Source organism: Otolemur garnettii, unplaced genomic scaffold (assembly GCF_000181295.1).
Source record: "Otolemur garnettii isolate 467f Iridium unplaced genomic scaffold, OtoGar3 scaffold00180, whole genome shotgun sequence".
In the NCBI taxonomy this organism is placed as follows: Eukaryota; Metazoa; Chordata; class Mammalia; order Primates; family Galagidae; genus Otolemur; species Otolemur garnettii.
The window spans coordinates 220,447-244,268 of record NW_003852575.1 but is presented as its reverse complement, the minus strand read 5'-3'; the positions used below and the strand labels follow the sequence as shown (position 1 = coordinate 244,268).

General features: G+C 43.3%; 1 protein-coding gene across 1 annotated transcript in view; it reads left to right on the top strand.

Annotated features, from left to right (window-relative positions):
- Positions 1 to 23,822, top strand: part of SH3BGR (SH3 domain binding glutamate rich protein) — a 59,590-nt gene that overhangs the window by 31,635 nt on the left and 4,133 nt on the right. The window contains exons 5-7 of the mRNA XM_012811939.2: positions 16,709 to 16,798; positions 18,764 to 18,766; positions 22,957 to 22,986. Coding sequence (XP_012667393.1) covers positions 16,709 to 16,798; positions 18,764 to 18,766; positions 22,957 to 22,986 — 123 coding nt within the window. The remainder of the gene's footprint in view (positions 1 to 16,708; positions 16,799 to 18,763; positions 18,767 to 22,956; positions 22,987 to 23,822) is intronic.

The following is a 23,822-nucleotide window of genomic DNA, read 5'->3' as shown; positions in this document are numbered from 1 at the left end:
GGCCGCGCTGCAGGGCTCCAGGCTGGCCGCGGTGCAGGGCTCCAGGCTGGCCGCGGTGCAGGGCTCCAGGCTGGCCGCGGTGCAGGGCTCCAGGCTGGCCGCGGCGCAGGGCTCCAGGCTGGCCACGGCTGCGGCTGCTCCACCATCTCTCCTCTTCTCCCTTCGCTTGCTCCTGAGAAACCTGATGCCGGCCTGTCTCTTTTCTATCTGCCTATTTTTGTTTTTCCTGCTTCTGGGAGGTATCAGGATCCTTTCTGGTTGTTTGAAGTTGCAGGTTGAGGTGCCTGGCACAGGTCTTTTCTCAGTGTGCCAGACATTTGCTGGGACCTTTTAATCTGGAAAGTCATGTTCCTCAGTTCTAGAAAATGAAATATTGGAGGACTATTTCTATGGGAATTCATTTCCTTTTTGTTTCCATTTTCTTTTCTCTCTTTTTGAAATTCTTCTTATTTAAATGGAGCACCTGGACGACTAATTCTCAAGATTATCTTTGTGCCCTCATTTTTCTACTTTCTGGCATCTTCCCTGAACTTTCTACTTTATCTTTCTTCTATTTTTTCCCATTTTTCCTTTTATATTTTTATTTCCAAAGCTCATTTTTTGTTATCTTTAGATTTTTTTAATTAAATAGCTTCCATTCTTTTTTTTCCCCCTGAGACAGAGTCTCATTCTGTTGCCTAGGCTAGAGTGCCGTGGCCTCAGCCTCACTTCCAACAACCTCAAATTCTTGGGTTCAAGTGATTCTCCTGCCTTGGCCTCCCGAGTAGCTGGAACTACAGGTGCCCACCACAAGGCCTGGCTAGTTTTTCTATTTGTAGTAGAGATGAGGTGTTGCTCTTGCTCAGACTGATCTCAAACTCCTGAGCTCAAGGTATCCTCCCCCTTCAGCCTCCCAGAGTACTGGGATTATAGAGTTGAGCCACTGTGCCTGGCCAATGGCTTCCATTCTTGTTACCTAGTTTCATTATTTTTCTTAACTCTGAGTTTATTGGGTATTTTAAAAAAATATTTTCTTTAACTCACTGCATTCTCTATTTTCCTTAAGGATCCTTTTCTCTGTTTGCGCTCCTTTTTATTTTTATGTAGGATGTTTTCTTGAGATGTCTGGTGACCCTTGCCTGTTGTACTGAAGACAGACTGCTAACAAGTTGATTGGAAGCACTGTGTCCATGGGTGTGGCTTTCTGTGATGGGCTTCCCTGTAGGAAAATGTAAAGATTAGGGATTCTGAACTATGGGCTTTTCCTGTTAGTTTAGCTGAGTTTCCTTAGAGATGAATCTGTCATCTCTGTGTTAGGGTGGTGGTGGGTGGTGATGATACTGATGATACTGGTAGTGGTGGTGATGGTGATACTGATGGTGATGGTTGTGATGGTACTGATGGTGATGATACTGGTGGTAATGGTGATGGTGGTGATGATACTGATGGTGGTAGTGATGGTGGTAATGGTGGTGGTGATACTGATGGTGATGGTGGTGATGATACTGATGGTGGTGGTGGTGGTGATGATACTGATGATGGTAGTGATGGTGGTGGTGATACTGATGGTGGTGGTGGTAATGGTGGTGGTGATACTGATGGTGTGATGGTAAGCAGAAAGTAAACCTGTTGTCTAATGTTCTTGGAGCAAGTGGGGAAAGGAGATGAGCCATCATCTTTTCATGATGTGAACTTCTCACAGGGATCTCTTGTTCTCAGTGTGGTGCCCCACTTTAGCTGGCCTGTGCCAAGTCTCCATTTCTGTTGAGACTAAAACTGCTTATTTAGGAGGAGACAGTTATTTGCTGTCCAGGAATGAGGAGGGAATCTGCTTCTTCTTTCCCTACTTCCTTCTTTGTAAGCAATTAGGTTTAGACTTTTTCCGGTTTAGTCAATCATTACTTAACTGTTCTCTTTCCTGCCTTTGAAATATGGTGGAAGTTATTTTTATGCAGAAGCCTTCTTGTCTGTTCTATCTTTTTTTTTTATTTTCATTTTTTAAAATTTATTAAATCATCGCTGTGTACATTAATGCAATCCTGGGGTACAATGTGCTGGTTTTTATACAATTTGAAATATTTTCATCCAACTGGTTAACATAGCCTTCATGGCATTTTCCTAGTTATTGTGTTAAGACATTTATATTCTACACTAAGTAAATTTCACATGTACCCTTGTAAGATGCACTGTTGGTGTGGTTTTACCAATTACCCTCCCTTCACGCATCCTCCCCTCCCCTGCTTATTCTGTCTTTATCGGTTTATCCTTTTAAAAAATGTCTTTAGGGTGGTATAGGTAAGAAGCCAAAGCAAATATGTGTTCAGTTTCTCATGATTAACTAGAAACTCCTGTAGTCTTCAGTAACCTCAGTCTCTTGAAAAGGAAGTATTGTCCCCCAGTTAATTCTACCTAATTTATTTTTTATAGTTTGAGATTAGATTAGATAATTTTCCTTAATTATTTAAGCCCCCCAGCTTAATTGGAATATAATACCCACACCATACAATTCATGCATTTAGAGTGTCCAATTCAATGGTTTTTATTGTATTCATAGAGTTGTATAAACATCACCACTATCTGGTTCCAAATATTTTAATCACCCTAAAAAGAAACCCAGTACCCCTTGGCTGTTATCCCTTAGTCCAGCCCTGGAGAACTACAAAGTGCTTTCTTTCTCTGGAGATTTGCCCCCTTGAGGCATTTACTATAATATATATGAAAGGAATTATGTAATACATGGCCCTTTGAGACTAGCTTCTTTCACTTCATATTGTCAAGGGTCATCCGTGCGTACTTCTTTCTTTGTTAGGACAGAATAATATCCGTTGCCAGGATGGCTCTATTGTATTTTATTTATCCGTCTATTAATGGATGCATATTTGGATTGTTTCCATTTTGAGCTATAATGAATAATCCTACTAATGACCATTTGTGTTATCTTTTAATTATATTTTCAATATTAATATTGCTGCTGTGCACCAAAATCTCTCAGATAATTAAACAAACTCTGATGCTTGAGTTTTTACTCCAGGAAGAGGCCCAGGGATCTGCATTTCTAAAAAGTTCTTCAGGGCGGCACCTGTGGCTCAGAGGATAGGGTGCCAGCCCCATATACCAGACATGGTGGGTTCAAACCTGGCCCTGGCCAAAAACTGCCAAAAAAAAAAAAAAAAAAAAAAGAAAAGAAAAGAAAAGAAAAAGTAAAAAGTTCTTCAGTTGCTTTTGATGCTCACTTCTTTCTATTTATTTATTTTTTAAATAAGTTTTTTATATTGTTTCAGGTTAATTTGAGGATACAAAGAATTAGACTACAGTGTTTCCAGTTTTTAGGTAGAATCCCTCTTAGAGTTGTGTCCCGCCCCCCAAGAGGTGTGCCATACGTTGCGCCCTTACGTGGGGACTCACTTCTATTCAGCAACTGCTGTCCTGGAGACTCATCTAAGTAATATTGATGGATATGTGCCCAGAGCAAACGTGAGATCAGATTTGCTGTCCTTAAAGAACTTAAACATTCCAGAGAAATTGTCTGGTCACTTTGTTTCCTTTCCCATTCTTGTTTCTTGCCCTCCATGGAGGCTACCGACACCATGAATTTGTTCTCTCTCTCTCTTTCTCCACAGGCAAGGCATTTTTTTTTTCTGAGACAGAGTTTCACCTTGTTGCCCAGGCTGGAATGCGTGATGTCAGCCCAGTTCACAGCAACTTCAAACTCCTGGGCTCAAGTGATCCTTCTGCATTAGCCTCCCAAGTAGCTGGAACTGCAGGCACCTGCCACAATACTTACTAATTTTTCCATTTTTAGTAGAGATAAGGTCTTGCTCTTGCTCACGCTGGTCTTGAACTCTAAGCTCAAGGGATCCGATTGCCTAAGCCTGCCAAAGTGCTGGGCTTACAGGTGTGAGCCACTACACCTGCCTGTTTGTTTGTTTTTTTCTCTTTGCGGTCTTTGGCGGGGGCTGGGTTTGAACCCACCACCTCCTATATATGGGGCTGGTGCCCTACTCCTTTGAGCCACAGGTGTCACCCTTGTGTGTGTTTTTTTTAAGAGACAGAATCTCACTTTGTTGCCCTTAGTAGAGTGCTGTGGTGTCACAGCTCACAGCAACCTCCAACTCCTGGGCTTCGGTGGTTCTCTTGCCTCAGCCTCCCAAGTAGCTGGGACTACAGGTGCCCTGCCCGCCACAATGCCTGGCTATTTTTTGTTGCAGTTTGGCCAGGGCTGGGTTTGAACCTGCCACCCTTGGTATATGGGGCTGGCACCCTACTACTCACTGAGCCACAGGTGCCACCCCTGTTTTGTGTTTTTAATGCCTACCATATTTTATGGAATGTTTTGTAATGCTCCTTTTCTTTTTGTTAAGATATCATAGAATTTTTGTTTGTTGAAACAGTCTCACTCTGTCACCCTGGGAAGAGTGTCATGGCATCGTAGCTCACAGCAACCTCAAACTCTTGGGCTTGCACAATCCCCTTGCCTCAGCCTGAGTAGCAGGGACTATAGGCACCCACCACTACACCTGGCTAGTTTTTTTATTTTAAATACAGATAGAGTCTCATTCTTGCTCAGGCTTGAACTCCTGAGCTCAGGTGATCCACCTGCCTTGGCCTCCCAGAGTGCCAGGCTTACTGGTATGAGCCACTATGCCTGGCCATGATAGAAATTTTATAAACTTTTCAAACAACAGCAGCAGCAGCACCAGCAGCAAACCCTTAGAGGGCTTGTAGCTTAATGGATTCTGGGGGGCTCTAAATGGAATTCCAGTCGTTGGAAAGATATAAAATAGATTTACGCATTAATAGATGTCAAAGAAAATGTATGGATAAAGGAATAAGGAGTCCAGACAAGGCTAAGTGGATTTTTCCAGGTCATAAGGCTGATGGGTTATAGACCTAGAATTTGAATTCACTGTTTTCTGTTAATCCAAGTATCTTCTTCACTCTTGTATTTAGGGGCAATATATTATAGAAAACCTCTCTATGCTTAGGGGTACCACAGATTTAAAAGACTCATCTGCCACCTATGAGGTAACTATCATACCAAATTTTATTCTGAAATTGGTAAGAAGATCCAAACATTATTTTCTGTCTTTTAAATAAGAATTTATAATTTATCCCTGGTTGTTGAAACTGTTTTTCACATACTAAATATCAAAGAAAGGATAGAATTTTAAAAATTACCCTTTCACAAACTCCAAGGTGCATGTAATAATAATATTATTATTTTTGAGACAGAGTCTCACTATGTTGCCCTTGGTAGAGTGCTGTAGTATCACAGCTCACAGCAACATCGAACTCTTGGGCTTAAGTGATTCTCTTGCCTCAGCCTCCCAAGTAGCTGGGACTACAGGTGCCTGCCACAATGCCCAACTATTTTTTGGTTACAGTTGTCATTGTTGTTTAGCAGGCCCAGGCCAGGCTCAACCTGCCAGCCTCGGTATATATGGCTGGCGCCTTACTCACTGAGCTACGGGGACCGAGCCCATGTAATAATTATTAAATAATTGTGTAGATAACCAATAGATAACAAAATTACTGGTGAAAGGCATTAGGTAAATTTGGTTTTCCTGGAACTAGATAAATTTCCTACGATAAAGCATAACTTCCCTCTTAATATTATTTGCTAATTTCAAAAGGGAACCTGATCTTTATAACATAGACATATGTTGTTTATAATCTTTGCAAAGTAGCCAAACTCGACATCACTACTAGCGGGACTCACTTCTTGCTGACACATCTAACCTGCATCGAATGCAGTCTTTAGTTCTAGGTTTTAGTTTATAAAAAACATAGAGAAAGAGAAACAAGTTAAATAATATCACAAAGAAAAAGATCAGACAAAAGAAAAATCAGGAACATCCTACATGATAATTAACCAGACTCTTAAAACATTCAATGTCATAAAAAATAAGAAGAAGTGAAACTGGTCTAGATTAAAATAGGCTGAAGAGAGGTGAGAATCAGGGCAGTGAGTAAGTGTCGTGGCATCGTAGCACACAGCAACCTCAAACTCTTGGGCTTGTGCAATCCCCTTGCTTCAAGTCCTAAAAAAAGTAATGGTAGATTACTCATCGCGAGTAATTCAGGAAATCTGGAAAGGAACTGTATATTAGATGACATTAGGGAATTATTGCTCCTTTTCTTAGGTGTGATTAAAAATAGTGGTGTTATGTAAGAGAAGGCCTTTGCTGGATTGTTTTAGAGTGAAGTTTCATCAGCCACATGAAAAATGTTAGCAAGTGTTGAATCTATGTGGTTCATCCTTTTAACTTTTCTGTATGTTTACAGTTTTCACAATAAAGAGCTGGAAAAATGATGATGTGCCAGTGACGTATGTCCTATGCTCTAATTAATTAAGAGCCCTTAAAATATCTTAGTGGAAGCTTGAGGAAAAATGCTCTCAATGGAGAAGAACACAACTGCGACTTATTTCAAGGCAGAGGACACACAGATGGCAAATGGCCCTCTCCAATGTTACCTGTGTCTAGAGCTGATTTAAGTTTTAAAAGAAAATAGAAAGGATTTAGAGGACTTTGTGGAAAAGATAGACTAGATGAACTTAAATTCTACTGCATGAAGTCTCTGGGACCAAGGTCATATTTTCAATAACTAAAATAAACTGATGGATTAGGGATAGATACTGCCACTCTCATCTCCTCGAGACAATGGCTGCCATTCCACGTGTAGGGGCATCCCACTTCCTAGACCCTTTCTCTGGCGTTTTTCTGAGAAGATTCCGTGTACCGGGTGAACCCTCGTGGATCGCCCAGCACCCCTCTCTTCTCACTGGGGCTCTCGTAGTCCTGGTATTTCTCCCCATCTGTAGTTTCTCCTTCAGCACGAAGTGAGGAGCTTCAGTGGGAGAGAACGTCCAGTCACACGGCCAGAAAACCTCATGTGGTCACCTGCTGATCCTGGATTTGGAGGCAAGATCTTCAGTGTTTTCTCAGTTATAAAATGAAGAGAGAGAGAGATGACCATCTACTTCTTAGGGCTAATTTATTTAACAATTTATTCTTTCAAGGTAATTTATATGAACACATACTGGTCAGATGCTGAGCTGGTTGACTGAAGGAATTCTATGGTCTAATGTAGTGTTTTTCAACCTCGTTTAGCTCACGGCACACTTAAATTATGCCCATCAAAAAAAGAGAGGAAAGGCCAGGCATGGTGGCTCATGCCTGTTGTCCCAGCGCTGTGGGAGGCCGAGGCGGGTGGATCACCTGTGCTCAAAAGTTCCAGACCAGCTGAAGACTCGCCTGAGGCAGAGTGAGCCAGAGTGAGACCCTGTCTCTACTACAACAACAAGACAGCCGGACCTTGTGATCCCAGCTACATGGGGGGCAAGAGAACACTACAGAAGGAAGAAGTAATAAAAAAAGAGAGAGAGAGAGAGAGAGAGAGAGAAAAGAGAATATACTTATGGTGCTTTAAACTTCTTCCAAAAATAATCTAATTAATGCTCTTTAAAAATTTTTGTGGCACACCTAGGATTCTCCCTCATGGCACACCAGTGTGCTGTGCACCCAGGTTGAAAATCACTGGTCTAGAGGGATAGAGAGACGTTAGCACCCTACAGTGGATAGAATAATTGTGTGTGTGAATATGAAGAGGGCCCACAAATCTCAGGCCTTACATTAGGTCTCCTGAGAGTTGATATTGCACCTGGAATTTGAAGATCTAGCAGGAGCTAAGCGAGTGAGAAGAGACAGTAACAACGCCCTGGGACAGTGAATGAGCTCATGAAGGCAGTGACATTTATGAGAGGACGGTCCATTCAGGGAAGTCATCGTGGGCCTGGATGCAGAGGTTTCAGTAGAACCCAGGGTAAAGACCAGAGGCGAGGTCGGCAGAGTTAGCAGGAATGATATCGCCAAGTGCCTTCTATATCGAGACTTCTGTTCTTGGCAGTGGGAATTGGTGGGAAGGGTCTATGTAGAGTGATCTGTTTTACAAAACCTCTAACTCAGGCAGGAATGTTTGTTGGAGGTCAGAGGCAGGTCCTAGAACTGTGTCTTTCATATCTCCATCCTCAGTGCCCAGTACTGTTTGAAGCTCATAGTAGATTTTCAACTCTGAAATTGAAGGCAAAAATTAACGGAGGTATCAGAGTCAGTGAAACACTCTGGAGATATTAAATGTCATTCTTCAAATTGGATGTAAGTGAGGTAGGTTTGTTTAAAGTAACTCTCTTAGAAAATACAACATAATGTTTGGAGACCTATCCATACTAATAGATGTAAATTTATTTCAGAGTCTGCTGTGTTTCATCTTATCCTATTTTTCTTTTAATATCTAATCTCAGTTTTTAGATTCTACCCTGATTTCTCTGTAAGTATCATCATAATGCATAAATTCCTTATGTGGAAGAAAGGGATGGCCGTGGGTGTATAAAAACTGGCCCGGAGAGACCCAGATTCTTCTCTTCCCAGAGGAAGACTTCAAAGGCTAAGGAGCTTAAGTGATCTGTACACAGACATCCCACTAATTAGCTGCACATTCTGCACTAGAACCTTTGGTGCTGTCAGCACTGCTCTGGTTAGCGGTGTTTATGCACACGTACGGGGAGAGTACTTCCAGTATCCTTTGAAAAGACAGACACCTGATTACGGGAATGGTATGACTTGTCACAGTGTCATATTGTAGTAAACAAGATCGTGGAGAAGTGTCAGCAAGGAAAGTTAATCTCACTCAAGCTAAAAATAGGCGTTTGACAATTATGTGGAAGAATATGCTTACAAGATGATATTCAGCATCACAAGAAGCATTGTGGCTTTAGACATGTTTTCTTAGGCAGGCTATTTCAGGCCAAAGGCCCAGACAGTTTTCCCAAGAGGGTTTTGTAAGTAAGCATTGGATAAATAAGTCCACCTTAGTTCTTTAAAAGTATCTGGTCATATCCGATTAAATGCACATCATTCTTAATATGACGGCCAGGCAAGACCTTGGTTATATAACCAATATTTTCAGTTATGCCCTGACAAGAAGGAAGACAGATTCTTTTTGTTTTTATGTTTAAAGTTGCATTTATTTTTTATTTATTTTTATTAAATGATAGCTGTGTACATTAATGCAATCAGGAAGACAGATTCTTTTTTTTTTATTTTTATTTTTATTTTTTTACCTCAGTGTCTTTTTTTTTAAATTAGGAAGACAGATTCTTATTGAAGCCGTGCAAATAACTATATTGCCATAAAAAATAAAATATATATTCTGATTCAGTAAACAGATTCAATATGAATTTTGGAATTCTAGAGGGGTGAGGCCTGGAAAATGTCATTTATAAATGTTCCATTTCAATATAAAAAGCAGAGTCTACTACATTGTTATGATGCTTAAAAAGCATAAGAGGAGAAACACAAGGCTTCCTCATTTATCCAGTAAAAGAACATCAGCAGTATTCCAAATAAAAACAATGGTGGGGCCAGGTGCTCACACCTGTAATCCCAGCACGCTGGGAGGAAGGGGGGGGTGGGTCGCTTGAGCATAGGAGTTTGAGACCAGCCTGAGCAAGAATGAGACCCCGTCTCTACTTAAAATAGAAAAAATAGCCATGTCATGGTGGGCACCTGTCATCCCAGCTACGGGGGAGGCTAAGGCAAGAGGTTTGCTTGAACCCAGCAGTTTGAGGTTGCTGTGAGCTGTGATGCCATGGCACTCTACCCAAGATGACAGAGTGAGACTCTGTCTAAAAAGAAAAACAAAAAGCTACTATTGTCCCTCACCAATTCACTTACCCCTGGATAATTGACTCTTATTTTTCTGGATCCTGCGTCAGGAGTCTCAGGGTCCCATCTTTTTCTCTACTAAAGTTCTGGAAATTTTGACTCAGTCCAGTAGGCTGATCTCAAAGTTCTCTGAGGGACGCTGTCAGGGACCTGCACCCACAAGTATCTGGCGTGTGATCCTCTCTGGGGGCTCTGAGCTGTGATTCTTCATGGATGAAGCACCCGGACTATAGCTGATTGCAGAGAACTTCCAGGGAAGCATCAAAGTAAAACAATCTAAAAAAATTATCTGTAGATGACAAATTAAGTGTAAAATGGGTGTGGTTTATTTATTACTAATAATTTTCAAAAGTGAAAGACTTGGTGAGAGTTATAACAAGAACAATAGACCTGACGAGACAATTTGGTTGTTTCTATGACATGCAAAGCAAAACAGTAAAGTCAGCCCAAACGGGTTTTAGACAAATTATTTATAAACATAATCATTAAGCGTATTTTCAAAGAATAGAGCGAATTTATCTAATTTATATAAATAAATGAACACAGGAAAACTCTTGATGTGACATAATTATTCAGAGATATAATGTACTATGAATATACCAAGTGTATGGTAAGAATATCAAGTAACAAGATTCCGTAGGTCTGGGATGGGTCCTCAACCTCTGTGTACACATATCAGTATACATGTGTATGTCACGGGAAGCCCCCACTGAAAAGCATTGTTCTAGAACATGCTAGATTGAAATTAAACAAGTAAAGATATGATCAAATTAACAAGAAAAACATCTAAATTTAGATTGCAAACCTTTATAATACCAGGCAAAGCAGCAGCAGGATCAATGTCTTTTTTTCTTTTTTTCTTTAGAGATAGTCTTGCTCTGTCAGCCATGCTGAGTGCAGTGGTGCAACCATAGCTTTCTGCAGCTTGAACTCTTGTGCTAAAGCCATCCTCCTGCCTCAGCCTCCTGAATAGCTAGGACTACATGCCAGCACCACCACACCCAGCTAATTAAAAAAACATGTTCTGTGGAGACAGGGTCTTGCTGTGTTGCCAAGGCTGGTTTCAAACTCCTGGCCTTCCAAAGAGAACTGAGCCTCCCAAAGGGTCAGAATTACCAGTAGGGGGCACCACACTTAGCCAGATCAATTATTACAAGCAAAATATTACTAAGATGCAATGGGAAGTATTCATTTATATATGTAATTGGATTTCCCCTTGGAAATGGAGATACAGACAGTCATATCAGTGTTAAAGCATGACATTTACAGATTGCTGTTGGTGTGTGACTCTTCAGTCCCAGAATTCATCCATCCCAGTGAGGGATGTCCTTCTGATGGGCGACACCTTAGCAAATACTTACATTGTCAGCAGTCACACCTGCGGTGCTGCAAAGAGGTTTCAAATCCTTCTATTGCAGTTATGTTAACGTCTTCTGTTGTTCCAGTCCTCAAACCCTGGGCCTTGGACCTGTACTGGCCTGTGGCCTTTTTTTTTTTTTTTTTTTGAGACAGAGCCTCAAGCTGTCCCCCTGGGCAGAGTGCCGTGGCATTACAACTCACAGCAACGTCCAACTCCTGGGCTCAAGTGAGTCTCCTGCCTCTGCCTCCCAAGTAGCTGGGACCACAGGCGCCCGACACAACGCCTGGCTATTTTTTGGTTGCAGCCATCATTGTTGTTTGGCGGGTCCGGGCTGGGGATTCTAACCCGCCACCTTAGGTGTACGTGGCTGGCGCCTTAGCCGGTTGAGCTATAGGCGCTGAGCCTGGCCTGTGGCCTCTTAGGAACTAGGCCACACTGCGGGAAGTGAGTGGTAGGCAAGTGAGCAAAGCTTCATCTGTATTTACAGCCACTCCCCATGGCTGGCATTGCTGCCTGAGCTCTGCCCCCTGTCAGATCCCCAGGGGCTTTAGAGTCTCGTAGGAGTACAGACCCTACTGTTAACTGCACATGTGAGGGGTCTAGGTTGTGTGTTACTTGGGAGAACCTAACGCCTGATGACCTGAGGTGGAGCTGGGGCAGTGATGTTAGAGCGGGGGCTGTCTGGTTGCAGGAAAACAAGCTCAGGGCTCCCATGGATTCTGCCTTATGGTGAGTTGTATAATTCTTTCATTATATAATTAATAAAGATAGAAATAAAGTACACCATAAATGTAATGTACTTGGGTCACCCCCAAACGATTTCCCCCCTCTCCCCTCTGGTCTGTGGAAAAATTGTCTTCCATGAAACTGGTCCCTGGTGCCAAAAAGTTTGGGGACCATTGGTATAGGCTATTGCTCCCAGGCGCCAAACCTGTGCAGCATGTTACTATGCTGAAAACTGAAGATATACACAACAGTAAGTGTGTGTGTATCTAAACTAGGGTGACCAGACGTCCCGATTTTGGTGGGACAGTCCTGCTTTTCAACAATTTGTCCCAGTCCCACAGCATTTTAAAAAAGTCCCGATTTTTGGAAAGAATGCACCAACTGGCTGGAGAACAAGAAGGGAATATACGGTTTTCAGCCGCCATATGGCTATTTTGCCAGAATATGAGTTATATATTATTTTTGTTAATTTTATAATGTTAAACTGTAATAAATAATTGCTGAGAAGTGATTATCGAGAACTGCTTATCAAAGTTTGCATTGCTGTCAGGCCCTGCCTGCCCCGCCCCCGCTCCGCCCCCGTGCCATGTTGTCCCGCCTTACAGATGCTAAAATCTGGTCACCCTAATCTAAACACACCTAAACATAGAAACGGTATGGTGAAAATACAGTTTTATAATCCTATGAGATCACTGTTGTATATAGGGTCTGTCCTTGACCAGAATGTCATTATGCAGTGTATGACTGTGTGTGTGTAATTTATATAGAGATGTAAACATATATTCAAAGTATAGATACATAGTGAAAGTATCTATACTCAAGGTATATATGTATATAAAGTTTGAACAGACAAATGAAATAGATAAAATCTTGACCAGTTAAATATATTACATAGGACACTTTTAGTTGTACTTACATCAATCTCAGTTGTGATTACAGATGGCAAAATTCTAATAAAATACTAGCAAGCTATATTTAGCGGTGAATTAAAGATAATATACCATCTTCAAAGCAGAATTCTATCATAATTCGTTACATGAGCCGATTAATGGAGAAAAAGTGTATAATTGCATCTATAAATACTAAGAACATATTTGATGCAACTCATCAGATATTCCAAGTTAAAATAAAAATGGATTAAAATATAAGTAGAAGGAAGCTGCTTAAATAAATAAATTATCCAAGGCAACTGCAGGTATCATGATGAACCATGTGATATTTGAAGCACCTACTAAAATCAGGAGCAAGGGGCATGTAGGGCTATGAGAAAACACAATTCCGTTCTGCTCTGAAGGACACTAACAGATACTGAAGAAATGACCCTGAAATGCGCCTGATAGGATGACTTAACAGTAGTAAATTAAAAAAATCTAAATTAAAGTATTTAGGGCTATTTTAACCCGAATCTTATGTTTTTAACTTTTAGAACTAGGAAAAATGATCTTAAAATTTATTTGGAATAATAAATATCTTAGAAAATCCAAGAAAATTTTGAAAAAGAAGACTTTGTATAGCAACTTGCCTTTCTGAATATTAAATTTATGCTAAAAGCTGTCAGTGATAGAAGCAGTACATTGGCACAGGAGCTGATAAATATGCCATGACTATATTTATGTATTTGCATATAGAAGAGTGTAGAAACAGATCCATTTATATAGATATTTTGATGAATGACAAAATATCATCTTAATAGGAAATTCTGGCTTGTATATAGTTATAAGCATGATTTGCCATCTATCTGGAAGAAAATAGATTTAGAACTCTATGTCTTATTCAAAGTTAAATTCCAGATGGATTAAAGCTCTAGATATTAATACCCAATATAAAATTACAGAAGTATATTTTAGAGAATAAAATTTAGATAATTTGTTCACATAATAGCCTCAAAATGAAAATAAATGCCCCAAATTTGTAAAACATTATAGCCTCAGCTGGGTGCAATGGCTCTGACACTTTGGGAGGCTGAGGTAGGAAGATCGCTTGAGTCCAAGAGTTTGAGACCAGCCTGAAAGAGAAAGACCTTGTCTCTCCAAAAAATAGAACAATTAGCTGGGTGTGGTGGCATGAGCCTCTAGTACCAGCCACTTGGGAGGCTGAGCTGGGTAGATTGTTTGAGCTCAGGAGTTCATGGTCAGTCTGAACAGAGTGAGACCTCATTTCTACTAAAAATAGAAAAACTAGCCAGGTGTTGTGGTGGGTGCCTGTAGTCCCAGCTACTTGGGAGGCTGAGGAAGAGGATCACTTGAACCCAGGACTTTGAGGCTGCTGTGAGCCAGGATGCCACAGCACTCTACCCAGGGCAGCACAGTGAGACTCTGTCTCAAAAAAAAAAAAATTCTATTAAATAAAGAACTTCTAAAAATTGATAATAAAAAAAAAAACTCAAGTAAAAAACGGGCAAAGCTTATAAAGACAATTATTTGAACAAGAAAGATAACTGGCTAAATAAATATTCCTAAAAATTAAGCCCTTCCTCTCCAGTAATCAGGAAAATGTAAAAGAAGACAGAAGTGAAAGTCTGTTTGTCCCCAGCATATGGGTAAAGTTTACGAAGGAGCAGTTAGCTGCACTGTCGTGAGGCTGACGGAAGGGGCCGGTCACACACCATCCTGAGAATGCGAATGACTTATCTTTTTGAAAAAAACCTAATAGAAACAACCTCACCATTTTATTTGGTTTTGTACGATTTTGTTTGTAGAGGCATAAATATGTAAACATTCTCATCATCCGTGGGGAAATGTTTGAAAGTATTTGATATTCAGCAGATAAAAGAATGAGTTGGAACCATATGAATTAACCTGGACGAATGCCCATGTTCTATTAAGCTGGAAAGTGAGTTGTGCACTTCGTGTTCCCATTTCTATTAAAAAACAAATAGCTATCAACGCCCCCAAATAGCCTTTATGTATTAGGACAGAGTATTCTAAAATCACATTATCATAAATAATATAGGTGGGTGGGATGGGAGAGTAAGTGTCTGGCTAATTCGCTCCCATGAGCTTGCAGTGCCTCTGTAATAAAAATAACCTGGGGCTTGAAAAGGCTGGGACCTACTTCGCAAGTAGAAAGAGCATTCAGGGCTCAGCGCCTGTAGCTCAACCAGCTAAGGCGCCAGCCACGTACACCTAAGGTGGCGGGTTCAAATCCAGCCTGGACTCGCCAAACAACAATGACAGATGCAACCAAAAATAGCCAGGCGTTGTGGCGGGCACCTGTGGTCCCAGCTACTTGGGAGGTGGAGGCAGGAGACTCGCTTGAGCCCAGGAGTTGGAGGTTGCTGTGAGCTATGTCACGGCACTCTACCCAGGGGGACAGGTTGAGGTTCTGTCTCAAAAAAAAAAAAAAAAGAAAGAACATTCAGTAGGAGTTGTAGACCTGGTCCTGCCCCTCACTTGCAGTGTGGTGGTTCCTGCCTTTATTTTCTTATCTCTAAAGTGTGTGTGGTAATGACTGTCCTACCTACTTAGGTTACAGTGCTGTTGTGGAGATAAAAGGAAGGGTGAAGGTAAATATAATTTGAATAGTTAAAAGATATAGAAGTGCGAGCTATTATCCCCAAGATAATCAATTTATATGATGTAGGTGAAGGAGGAAGCATCTTCCCTTCCCAATGGTGATGAAGTGGGAGAGGCACAGAGCACTGCAGAGGTAAGGGCTGGTTTGTTTGTTTGTTTTTAAGATAGAGTCTCTTTTTGTCACCGAGGCTGGAGTTGGATGGTGTGATCATAGCTCACTGCAGCCTCCAACTCTGGACTCAAGCAATCCAGAAGGCCATGGCCTCCTGAGTAGATGGGACTTTGGGCATGAGTCACCATGACTTGCTAATTTTTCTAGTTTTGTAGAGATGGGATCTTGCTGTGTTGCCCAGGCTGTTCTTAAACACCTGTGCCTAAGAGATCCTTCCATCTTGGCCTTCCAAGTGCTGGAATTGCAGGTGTGAGCCACTGTGCCTAGCTGAGGCTGCTGTTTTGGACAGTCCTCCTCCATACCGTCCTCAGAATGTCCACTTAGTTCTCACCTTTCTCTATGTCTACTTGTCTGTCTCTCCACCCTACCATGTTTCCCCCAAAATACAACCTACCCCCAAAATAAGCCCTAGCAGGATTTCTATTTATTTGTTAAATGTAAGCCCTACCCTGATAATAAGACCTACTGATGCATTTCTGTGTGGAGCGGTAAGGAAGACTGGAATACCTTTTATCTGCCACAGCTCCTTTCTCCTAGCCATTCGCACTTGCACGAGTGTGCATGTGCTAACTGTGGTCGCAGGCATCCTATTGCACACGTGTGAATGACTAGGGGAAAGGAGTTCACGCATCACTACGCCAGCCCCACCAACAAGGTCGACTCCCCCTGTCAGGTTCCAGAAGAAGATGACTTAACTGTATTTGAATAAATGTAGATTGTTGTATTGTACTTAATAAAAATAAGACATCTCCCGAAAATAAGCCCTAGTGTGTGTTCTTGAGAAAAAATAAATATAAGACAGTGTCTCTTATTTTCGGGGAAACACGGCATCTGTCTGTCCATCCATCTATCAATGTACACCTACCTGCCCACCTTATCTGATTTTCAGCTCTGAATTATAAAGCCTCCCTGCCTTTATAAACACTGTAAACCCTGCCTTTTCTGGAGTTCCTGCGTGAGCCTTAGTGGATGATCTGAAACTCCTCACTCGGGCAGTTAGTACTCTACAGGGTGGGTCCGCTCTGTGGACTTGCCCTGTCAATCCCACAGCATTTTGGGGGTTTGGCTCTGTGCTCTAGAAGCTAAGCGACCTAATAAATAGAAGGTCTATGCCTGCTTCATTTATGAACCATGTCCCTAAATAAGAAGGCCACGCACATCCTGGGTGGTGTGGTGTTTTGCTGGGATCTTATCTAAGGTTCTTCATACCCTGGGTTTCCTTTATGACCAGGGAACCGAGAAGGCTGAAGAAGGCGGAGAAAGTGAGGCACAGAAAGAGGGTGGTGAAGATGCGGGCGACCTCCCTGGATCGCAGAAGAAGGTGAGTGTTTGCTTTTTTTCCAAGTTTGTTTGGACTCAGTCTGTTCAGCCGACACCTGCTGGGCTTCTGCTGCAGATTCTGGGTGCACAGCAGTGAAAGAGAAAGTGGGGAGCAGAGCAGAGCACTTAGCAGGGAGGAAGCTGGTGCATGTGTTGACTGCCAGGTACAGAGGGGCTGAAGGGAGGGCAGGGGAAGGGGCCCAGGCCCGAGGGGCCAGCCAGCCAGCAAGGTTTCAGCATTTGTTGTGGTGTGGCTATGGGTAGGTCAGGTGCATGTTCTTTACCAAACACGGGGCCTGGCTGCTCAGTCATGATTGCTGACTGACTCCCAGCATACACCACCCAAGAGCCTTGCCCACTGGGGAAACAGGGCTGAGAAGCTGGAGTGTACTTGTGGGAAGACAACAGGAACTTGAGGGGGGCTTGAGGTTGCTGACGCTGACTTCAGATCTGATCAGGGACACAGCTGAGCCCAGGGAAGTTACATGATTAATTCTAAATGGGCTCCAGGTGTGTGGGGGGATGGGCTAAGGTTGGGGGTAGGGGAGGGAAACTGTAGTTCTTTAAATACTAAGCTGAGATAATGGGGGACTGGATGGGCCCCTTATTCAAGGAATTCCAAAAATACTGTGAGAAGCCAGATATCGGAGGCCTTGGCTGCAGAGGGAGCCTGGAGGGTGGAGCCTCCCTGTGGGAGGACTGTGCTGGACGGCTGCACTGGGCCGGGTGCAGCAAAGATGGTGTATCAAACCCTGGTGGTTTGCATGCTTATTAATTCCAGAAGAAAGTGGTGTGGGCCCTTTTACAGAGTAGGACCCTTGTTTTTAGCAGGTAGAATTGTCTAGGAAGGGGCTGAGGCCCACAGCCACACCATAGAGAGTGGGGGTGCAGGACTTGTCTTTAGGAATTTAAATTTGGGAAGGGTGGGGCAGTACATTTCCTCCTGTTTAGACTTATATTTAAAATAGGCTGCTGTTTTAAAATGTCAATAATTTATAACTCTGAAGTTTTTTGTTCTGTAGAAAGATAAAATCTTCAATCCTAACTTAGAAGTTGGATGAGGCTTCGGGGCAGCCTACATAATTCAGAAATAATACTTTTAAAGTTAAAACAGTGACAATTTCATTATCTTGTCACTTAAACAAAAATCTGTGTTTTACAGTTTGAACTTTGCATGAATTTCCTAGCGTACTCTATACTATTATTAATATGGTGGAGGTTAGGTTGCTTCTTTAAGATATAGGGACATAGAAGAAAAGTACCCCAATCCCTTTGCCCTGTGGGAGGCCGCAGGACCAGCACAGCTGTTGGTAAAGACTCCATTCCCTCCTTCCTCACAGCACACCCCAGGCGGACACAGGCTCATATGTGATCAGAAGTGCAAGTTCGATCTCTGTGTTTTATGCACATTGATTTTCAGAGTGCTAGACACCTCCTGGCAGTGTTGTCTAGATATTACCCCTTGGATGAATCTAAGGCTTTAACAGCTCTGGCTCTGTTGACCTCTTGTCTTGAGGTGATTTTGTGGACTTGTTCTTTTTGCTCCTCCTGGCTCGGAAACCCCAGGACGCCCTGCGCTTCCCTCCATAGCCAGCACCCCGGGATCCATATGAAGATTAGAGTAGGAGTTGGCCCCATTTGTTCCTAAGTTTCCTGGGCCCGGATGGCAGCTTTCTTTTCTCTAAATGCCCCTCTTCCTGCTTCAGCCTGCCTCCTGGCTGGCAGGAAATTTAAGCTGGGGGGAGTGTGGAGACCTCTCCTTCCTGGGGTCTTGCGGCTGTCCTGGAGTCCTCAGTGGTGACAAGGCAGGAACCGGCCTGCTTCTCTGTCCAGGGTGGCCTTTTTACTGATTGTCCCTCAGCGTGGGTGAAGACTCTGCTCTGGCTGGACCCACACGTGCCTCCCACAGCTAGTGGCCCTCTGACTGCAGATGCTGCCGCTGGTGCAGAGTGCCCAGTGTCACTAGAATGTCCCCGTGGCCCCTGGCTCCGCTTCCTGGAAACCCCCCTTCTCTCCTCAGTCTGGCCGCCTCCGTCTTGCCAGCTCCAAGGCCTAAGCCCCAGCCCTTTTCTTTATTCAGGGGTCATCTCGCTTCATTGCCTCTGTTGGGCCAGGGTTCTAAAAATCAAGGCCTGTAATTCCTTCTCTTGGGGCAGAGAGCCTAAACCAACAGGTGGAATGTGGGGGAGAAAATAACTTACTCCCCCGCCCAGCTCTGTGTAGCAGGAAGAACAAAACACACATGCATATCCTGGTGTTCAGCCACACTGGTTATAAGAAGGAATAAAAATATTTTCAGAACATTTCGTTCTGAAATAATGATAGACTCGTAGGAAGTCACAAAAATTAAATAGAATTCTGCGTGCCTTTCACCTGGCTTCCCCCACGGTGACATCCCCTGGCACATTACGACATCAACACCAGGAGTGCCACCTGGTTGGTGTATTACTGTGAACTACACCACAAACACTATTCGGTTCTCACCCTTCTTAAACCCACATTTGTTTTTGTGTTAAGAACAGTTTTAAGGTATGCGATGGTAAACTGCAAAGACAAATAAACTAAACCCTCGCTGCAGCCGCTGGTGGGGAGAAGCTCAGGGGTGAGCCGAGTCGGTGGTTAATCAGGGCCAGGCTCCTCTAATCTCTGCTGCCAGGCACGGCCCTCAGTGCATGCTTGTAAGCCCTCAAACCAATCCCTGCAATGTCCGAGAATATTTACCTAAGTAATTCACACTGATTTAAAAAAAAAAAAACAGAAATGGAAGCAGCAGCCGTTGTCTTCTTTAATGTCCTGGACTCCCCAGCCTCTGAGGTGTATGACCTGGGTATCCCCAGATGCCCAGACGTGTATGCTCCCTGCTCGATAGCAGATCGGCTGAGTTTGGGAGGCCAGGAAGGTGGAGTAAAACACCTGGGCACTCTCCAGGAAAGGAATTGCAAACCTTACAAGGCAGCAGTTCTCAACCTGTGGGTCACGACCCACAGGAACTGTATTAAAGGGCTGCGGCATCAGGAAGGTTGAGAACCACTGTTATAAGAAGTTAGAAATGTTGCAACTTGTTCATGTACATGTTTGGTTTTATTCAAGGTAAATTGATTTTAAATTGTATGCTTTGCAAATGCAGTTATCTTGTCCTTACAGAATCTCTAAGCCCTTGTAAATCGCCCCTCCCAGCCTCCTACAACAGCAGACTGAGGGAAGTTCCTCTTCCAAGTGGCCAGTGTTGGTCTGGGTTTGCAGAGCAGCCTGCAGGTCCCAAGGCCGGGCCCTGGAGGTCCCAGAGCTCCAGAAGACTCTGCTCCCGCCTCTCAGCCCTGCTGTGCTGAGGACAGCTGCCCTCAAAGGTCTACCACCCTGACCGCCTGTCCCCACCAACCACTGCCTGACACTCACCACCACCAACACCTGTCCTTAGTTCTGGCCACATGACACGCCAGCAGCCACTTCCCTGGCCGAGCTCCCGCTGCAGTGAGCTGCTGTGGAAGGTTCCAAGACTACCCACTTCCCTTTCTAGCTTCCTCAGAAGACGGAGAAGGTGAAATTGTTTCTCAGGTTAACAGTTCACACTCCATCCTGACATCTTGCCAGATCTTGGCTTAATTATCTTTAAATAAATGCTTTTGTCAATATAATTATTTGCCAACCATGAAAGTTAATTCAAGCGTTTTGTATAGATGAATCTGCCCAATTTTAAGGATCTGCCCACTTCTGCTGCTTTATAATTCTGTGAGCTAAGATAGAAAGTTCAAGTTCTTTTTTTTTTTAATTAAAATCTCCTCCTCATCCTAAGAGGGATGTGAAGCAGGATAGCAGTTCATAAATGCTTTTATTCACAATTTTGATGATAGACTGTTGCCACATGCCAGGCAGAATTCCAGGGACTGGGGAGGAAGCAAGGAGAATGACAAAGTCCCTGGGGACCCCCCAAAGTCCCCGAGCTGATGTTCTGGTAGAACTGGCAACGATAACATGCAGAGTCCCCCAAGGCTTACTGGAGCTTTTGAGATTAAGTATTTCTAGAAATTCTCTGAGCCCTGGCTTTTTCTCCTTAACATATCTTTCAAGAAATTAAGGTCAATTCAAGTATTGATAAAGGGTGCTAGTTAGATCCCTCCATACTTGTTGTGAACTAATTGCAAAGTTGAGTCTTAATTTCCATTAGATTTCCCAGCCCCTCCAGGCTGTCAGGTTTACCCCGTTGTTAATAGCAGGTCTCTGGTTAATTCATCTGTTTCAGCTGGATATAGTGAATAAAAATAATTAGGTTGGGAAGAATGTAACAGTGGACGTCAATCATCAATAATTCTGTGCTGCATGTGGCGAATTCTGATTTGATCCCATGTGTATAAGAAAGTTAATGTTCTCTGAGATGCAAGAGTCCATAGCAGATTGCGTGTGTTCACGTGTCCAATCATCTGACGCATGTTACTGAGTTTGGACCTTGGTTCCAGACAGTGGCTGCGCTCTGGAGATCCAAAAATGAGTGAGGATGCAGGTCACGTCCCCGAGCACACAGACTCGCTAGGCAGAAGGATGAGTAAATGATGATTATGGGAACGAATGAGAAGGCCCCCTAACTCCACCTGTGGGTTAGGAAAGTCTTCCTTGGGACTACCGTTTTGAGCAATGGTTGATGTGAGAAAACTGCAGGTGATTCAGGATGGCTGAGGCACAGAGTGGTGAGGGTGAGGCTGGGGGAAGCAGGGTCAGTGGTCTCTTGGCCCTTCATGTTGGAAATTTCCACACATGAGGGTAGCGCAGTGAGGTGTGTTGCCTTTTGGCATGGTATCTGTGGCTGCCGTGCAGAACAGATTGGAGAGAAGGCCAGCGGAGGTGAGGATTGCTCCTTTCTACAGCCCAGATGGGGTGGTGGCAGGAAGGCATGGGGCACGCGGGACTGGGCAGCATTAAAGAGGCACAGTTAACACACCATTGTGGAAGCAGCTCCTGGATTTGCAACAAGTTCCGGACTCTGTCCTCGAACATCATTTCAGCACTGAAACCTGGTGAGGCACAGCACTGTTGAACACAGAGCTTAGGGCTGGGCTCCGTCAGAATTGCATGTTCCTGCCAGCCTCAGAAGTCTGGTGTGGGGGGGGTGTTCTGGAACAGGCCAAAGATGTGGGGTGGCAGAGTGTCAGCTTCTCTGTGACCTGCCTTCCGTGCTGAGCCGTAGTGGAGCCTGGTTGAGAGGGAAGGGTCAGGAGACTCCGAGTGAGTCCCATTGGTGCTGACCACTTGTCCTGTGCCTGCCAGCAGATGACTTACTCTGGGGCCTGTGTGTCTCCATCTGCCCAGAGAAGGCTGAGAGGACAGGTGGGCCTGCAGGGTCGCTCTGGGCACTTCTTCCTGTTAGTTCTCTGAGCTCATTGCCTAAGTTGTAGGGTATTAGGAATTTTTAAGAACTGCTCTTAAGAACCACAGCTCTCTACTTAATTAAAGCAATTGTAGTGCTCTGGCCCCAGGGAGGTTTATTATTTTATTACTCTGGTCTCAGGACCATCTTGGGAAAGGAGGGGAAAGCTTTTATTTTCTCCTCGGAGTTGCAGTTGAGGAGACGTGAGCTGCTTCTCCAGCTTTGATCTGGGCCCCTTGCACAGTAGAGACCCGTTTGGGTCTTTGTTGACCCTACTCACAGTTTATTCTTTACTCAGGAATCTGTTTAAATGCTACAGGGCTCACAAAAGCCATCAATTTCTTTTCTTTTCTTTTTTTTTTGGATAGAGAAAAAGTTTTTTGTCTACTTTTATTAATGGCAAAGCTGAAGTAAAGGCATACTTATAAGGGCCTAAAGGCAGAAAAGACATTTTCATTCCAACTTTTTAATTGCCTGCATATCTGGTCTGTATTTTACTAGAGATCTGTGGTATGTGTTGGAAACAGAGACAGAATTCTATATATTACTAATTAATTACATCTTCTCAGGAGTCTGAGTGGTGGGAAAATGTCTGAAATCACCCAATATTCCAAGGGCTTGAAATCTAATGCATGAAATAAGCAGGGGTCACCCAGTTCCCATAATCTTTGCTACCCACATAGTTCATGGATAAACTCTGATTGGCTAGTATTTTATTCTAGTTTGCTAAATTTTCAGATTCAACTTAAAACTTACTTAAATTCATGTTTCTTTCTTTAATTTCAATTTCTGAACCTAAGGAAGAGGAGGGAGAGCCAGCAGCAGAAGAGGTACGGTCTGACATCAACCGCTGCCCAATCGGCTTGACTGAAACAGCTTTTAGGTGAAAGGATCTCAGCGTTAGCCACACTCTCCTCATTTTTCATAAGACAAGGACAACCACACACCCAGAAAATCTTCCTTTAACCTGCTGAGACGGGGAAGTTAGTTGGGGATAAATTTGCCCCGGGTTGGTGGGTAGAGAAGCAGGGCTTGGCTACTGGCCCTTCCTGAGCCTCTGGGGTGGGGGTGTCTTCAGTGGCTTCGGACCAGGCTGGGTCAGGGCAGCAGGTAGAAATTCCCTCTCCTGGCTACGTTTATGTTTTCAAACATTTTAAGATTAATCACTTTAATCAGAGGACTAAGTTAAAATTGAGATGTCAGGGATAGGGAGAATGATTCATCAAAAGTCACATGTATTACCTGGGTGGTCACCCATATTGAGCATACGGCGGTCACCATGACAGAGACTCCCAAATGTCAAAGTAACAGCCCCCCCCCCAAAAAAACCTTTTGTTAATTTTTGAAATTACGAAATAATTCATGACCTTTATAGAAAATTTAGAAAATGCATACGAAAGAAAAAAATGACAACAGCTTACAAACCCCATTACCCAGAGATAACCACTAGCTCTCCACACACGCACACACATGCCATTATCAAGTTGTGGTGACTTTTTTTCATGTAATATATCTGTATTTTGGGAGAATAGTAAATATAGATCTGTCTCTTTATTTTTTTTTATTTTTTTTGAGACAGAGCCTCAAGCTGTCCCCCTGGGTGCCGTGGCATTACAGCTCACAGCAACCTCCAACTCCTGGGCTCAAGCGAGTCTCCTGCCTCTGC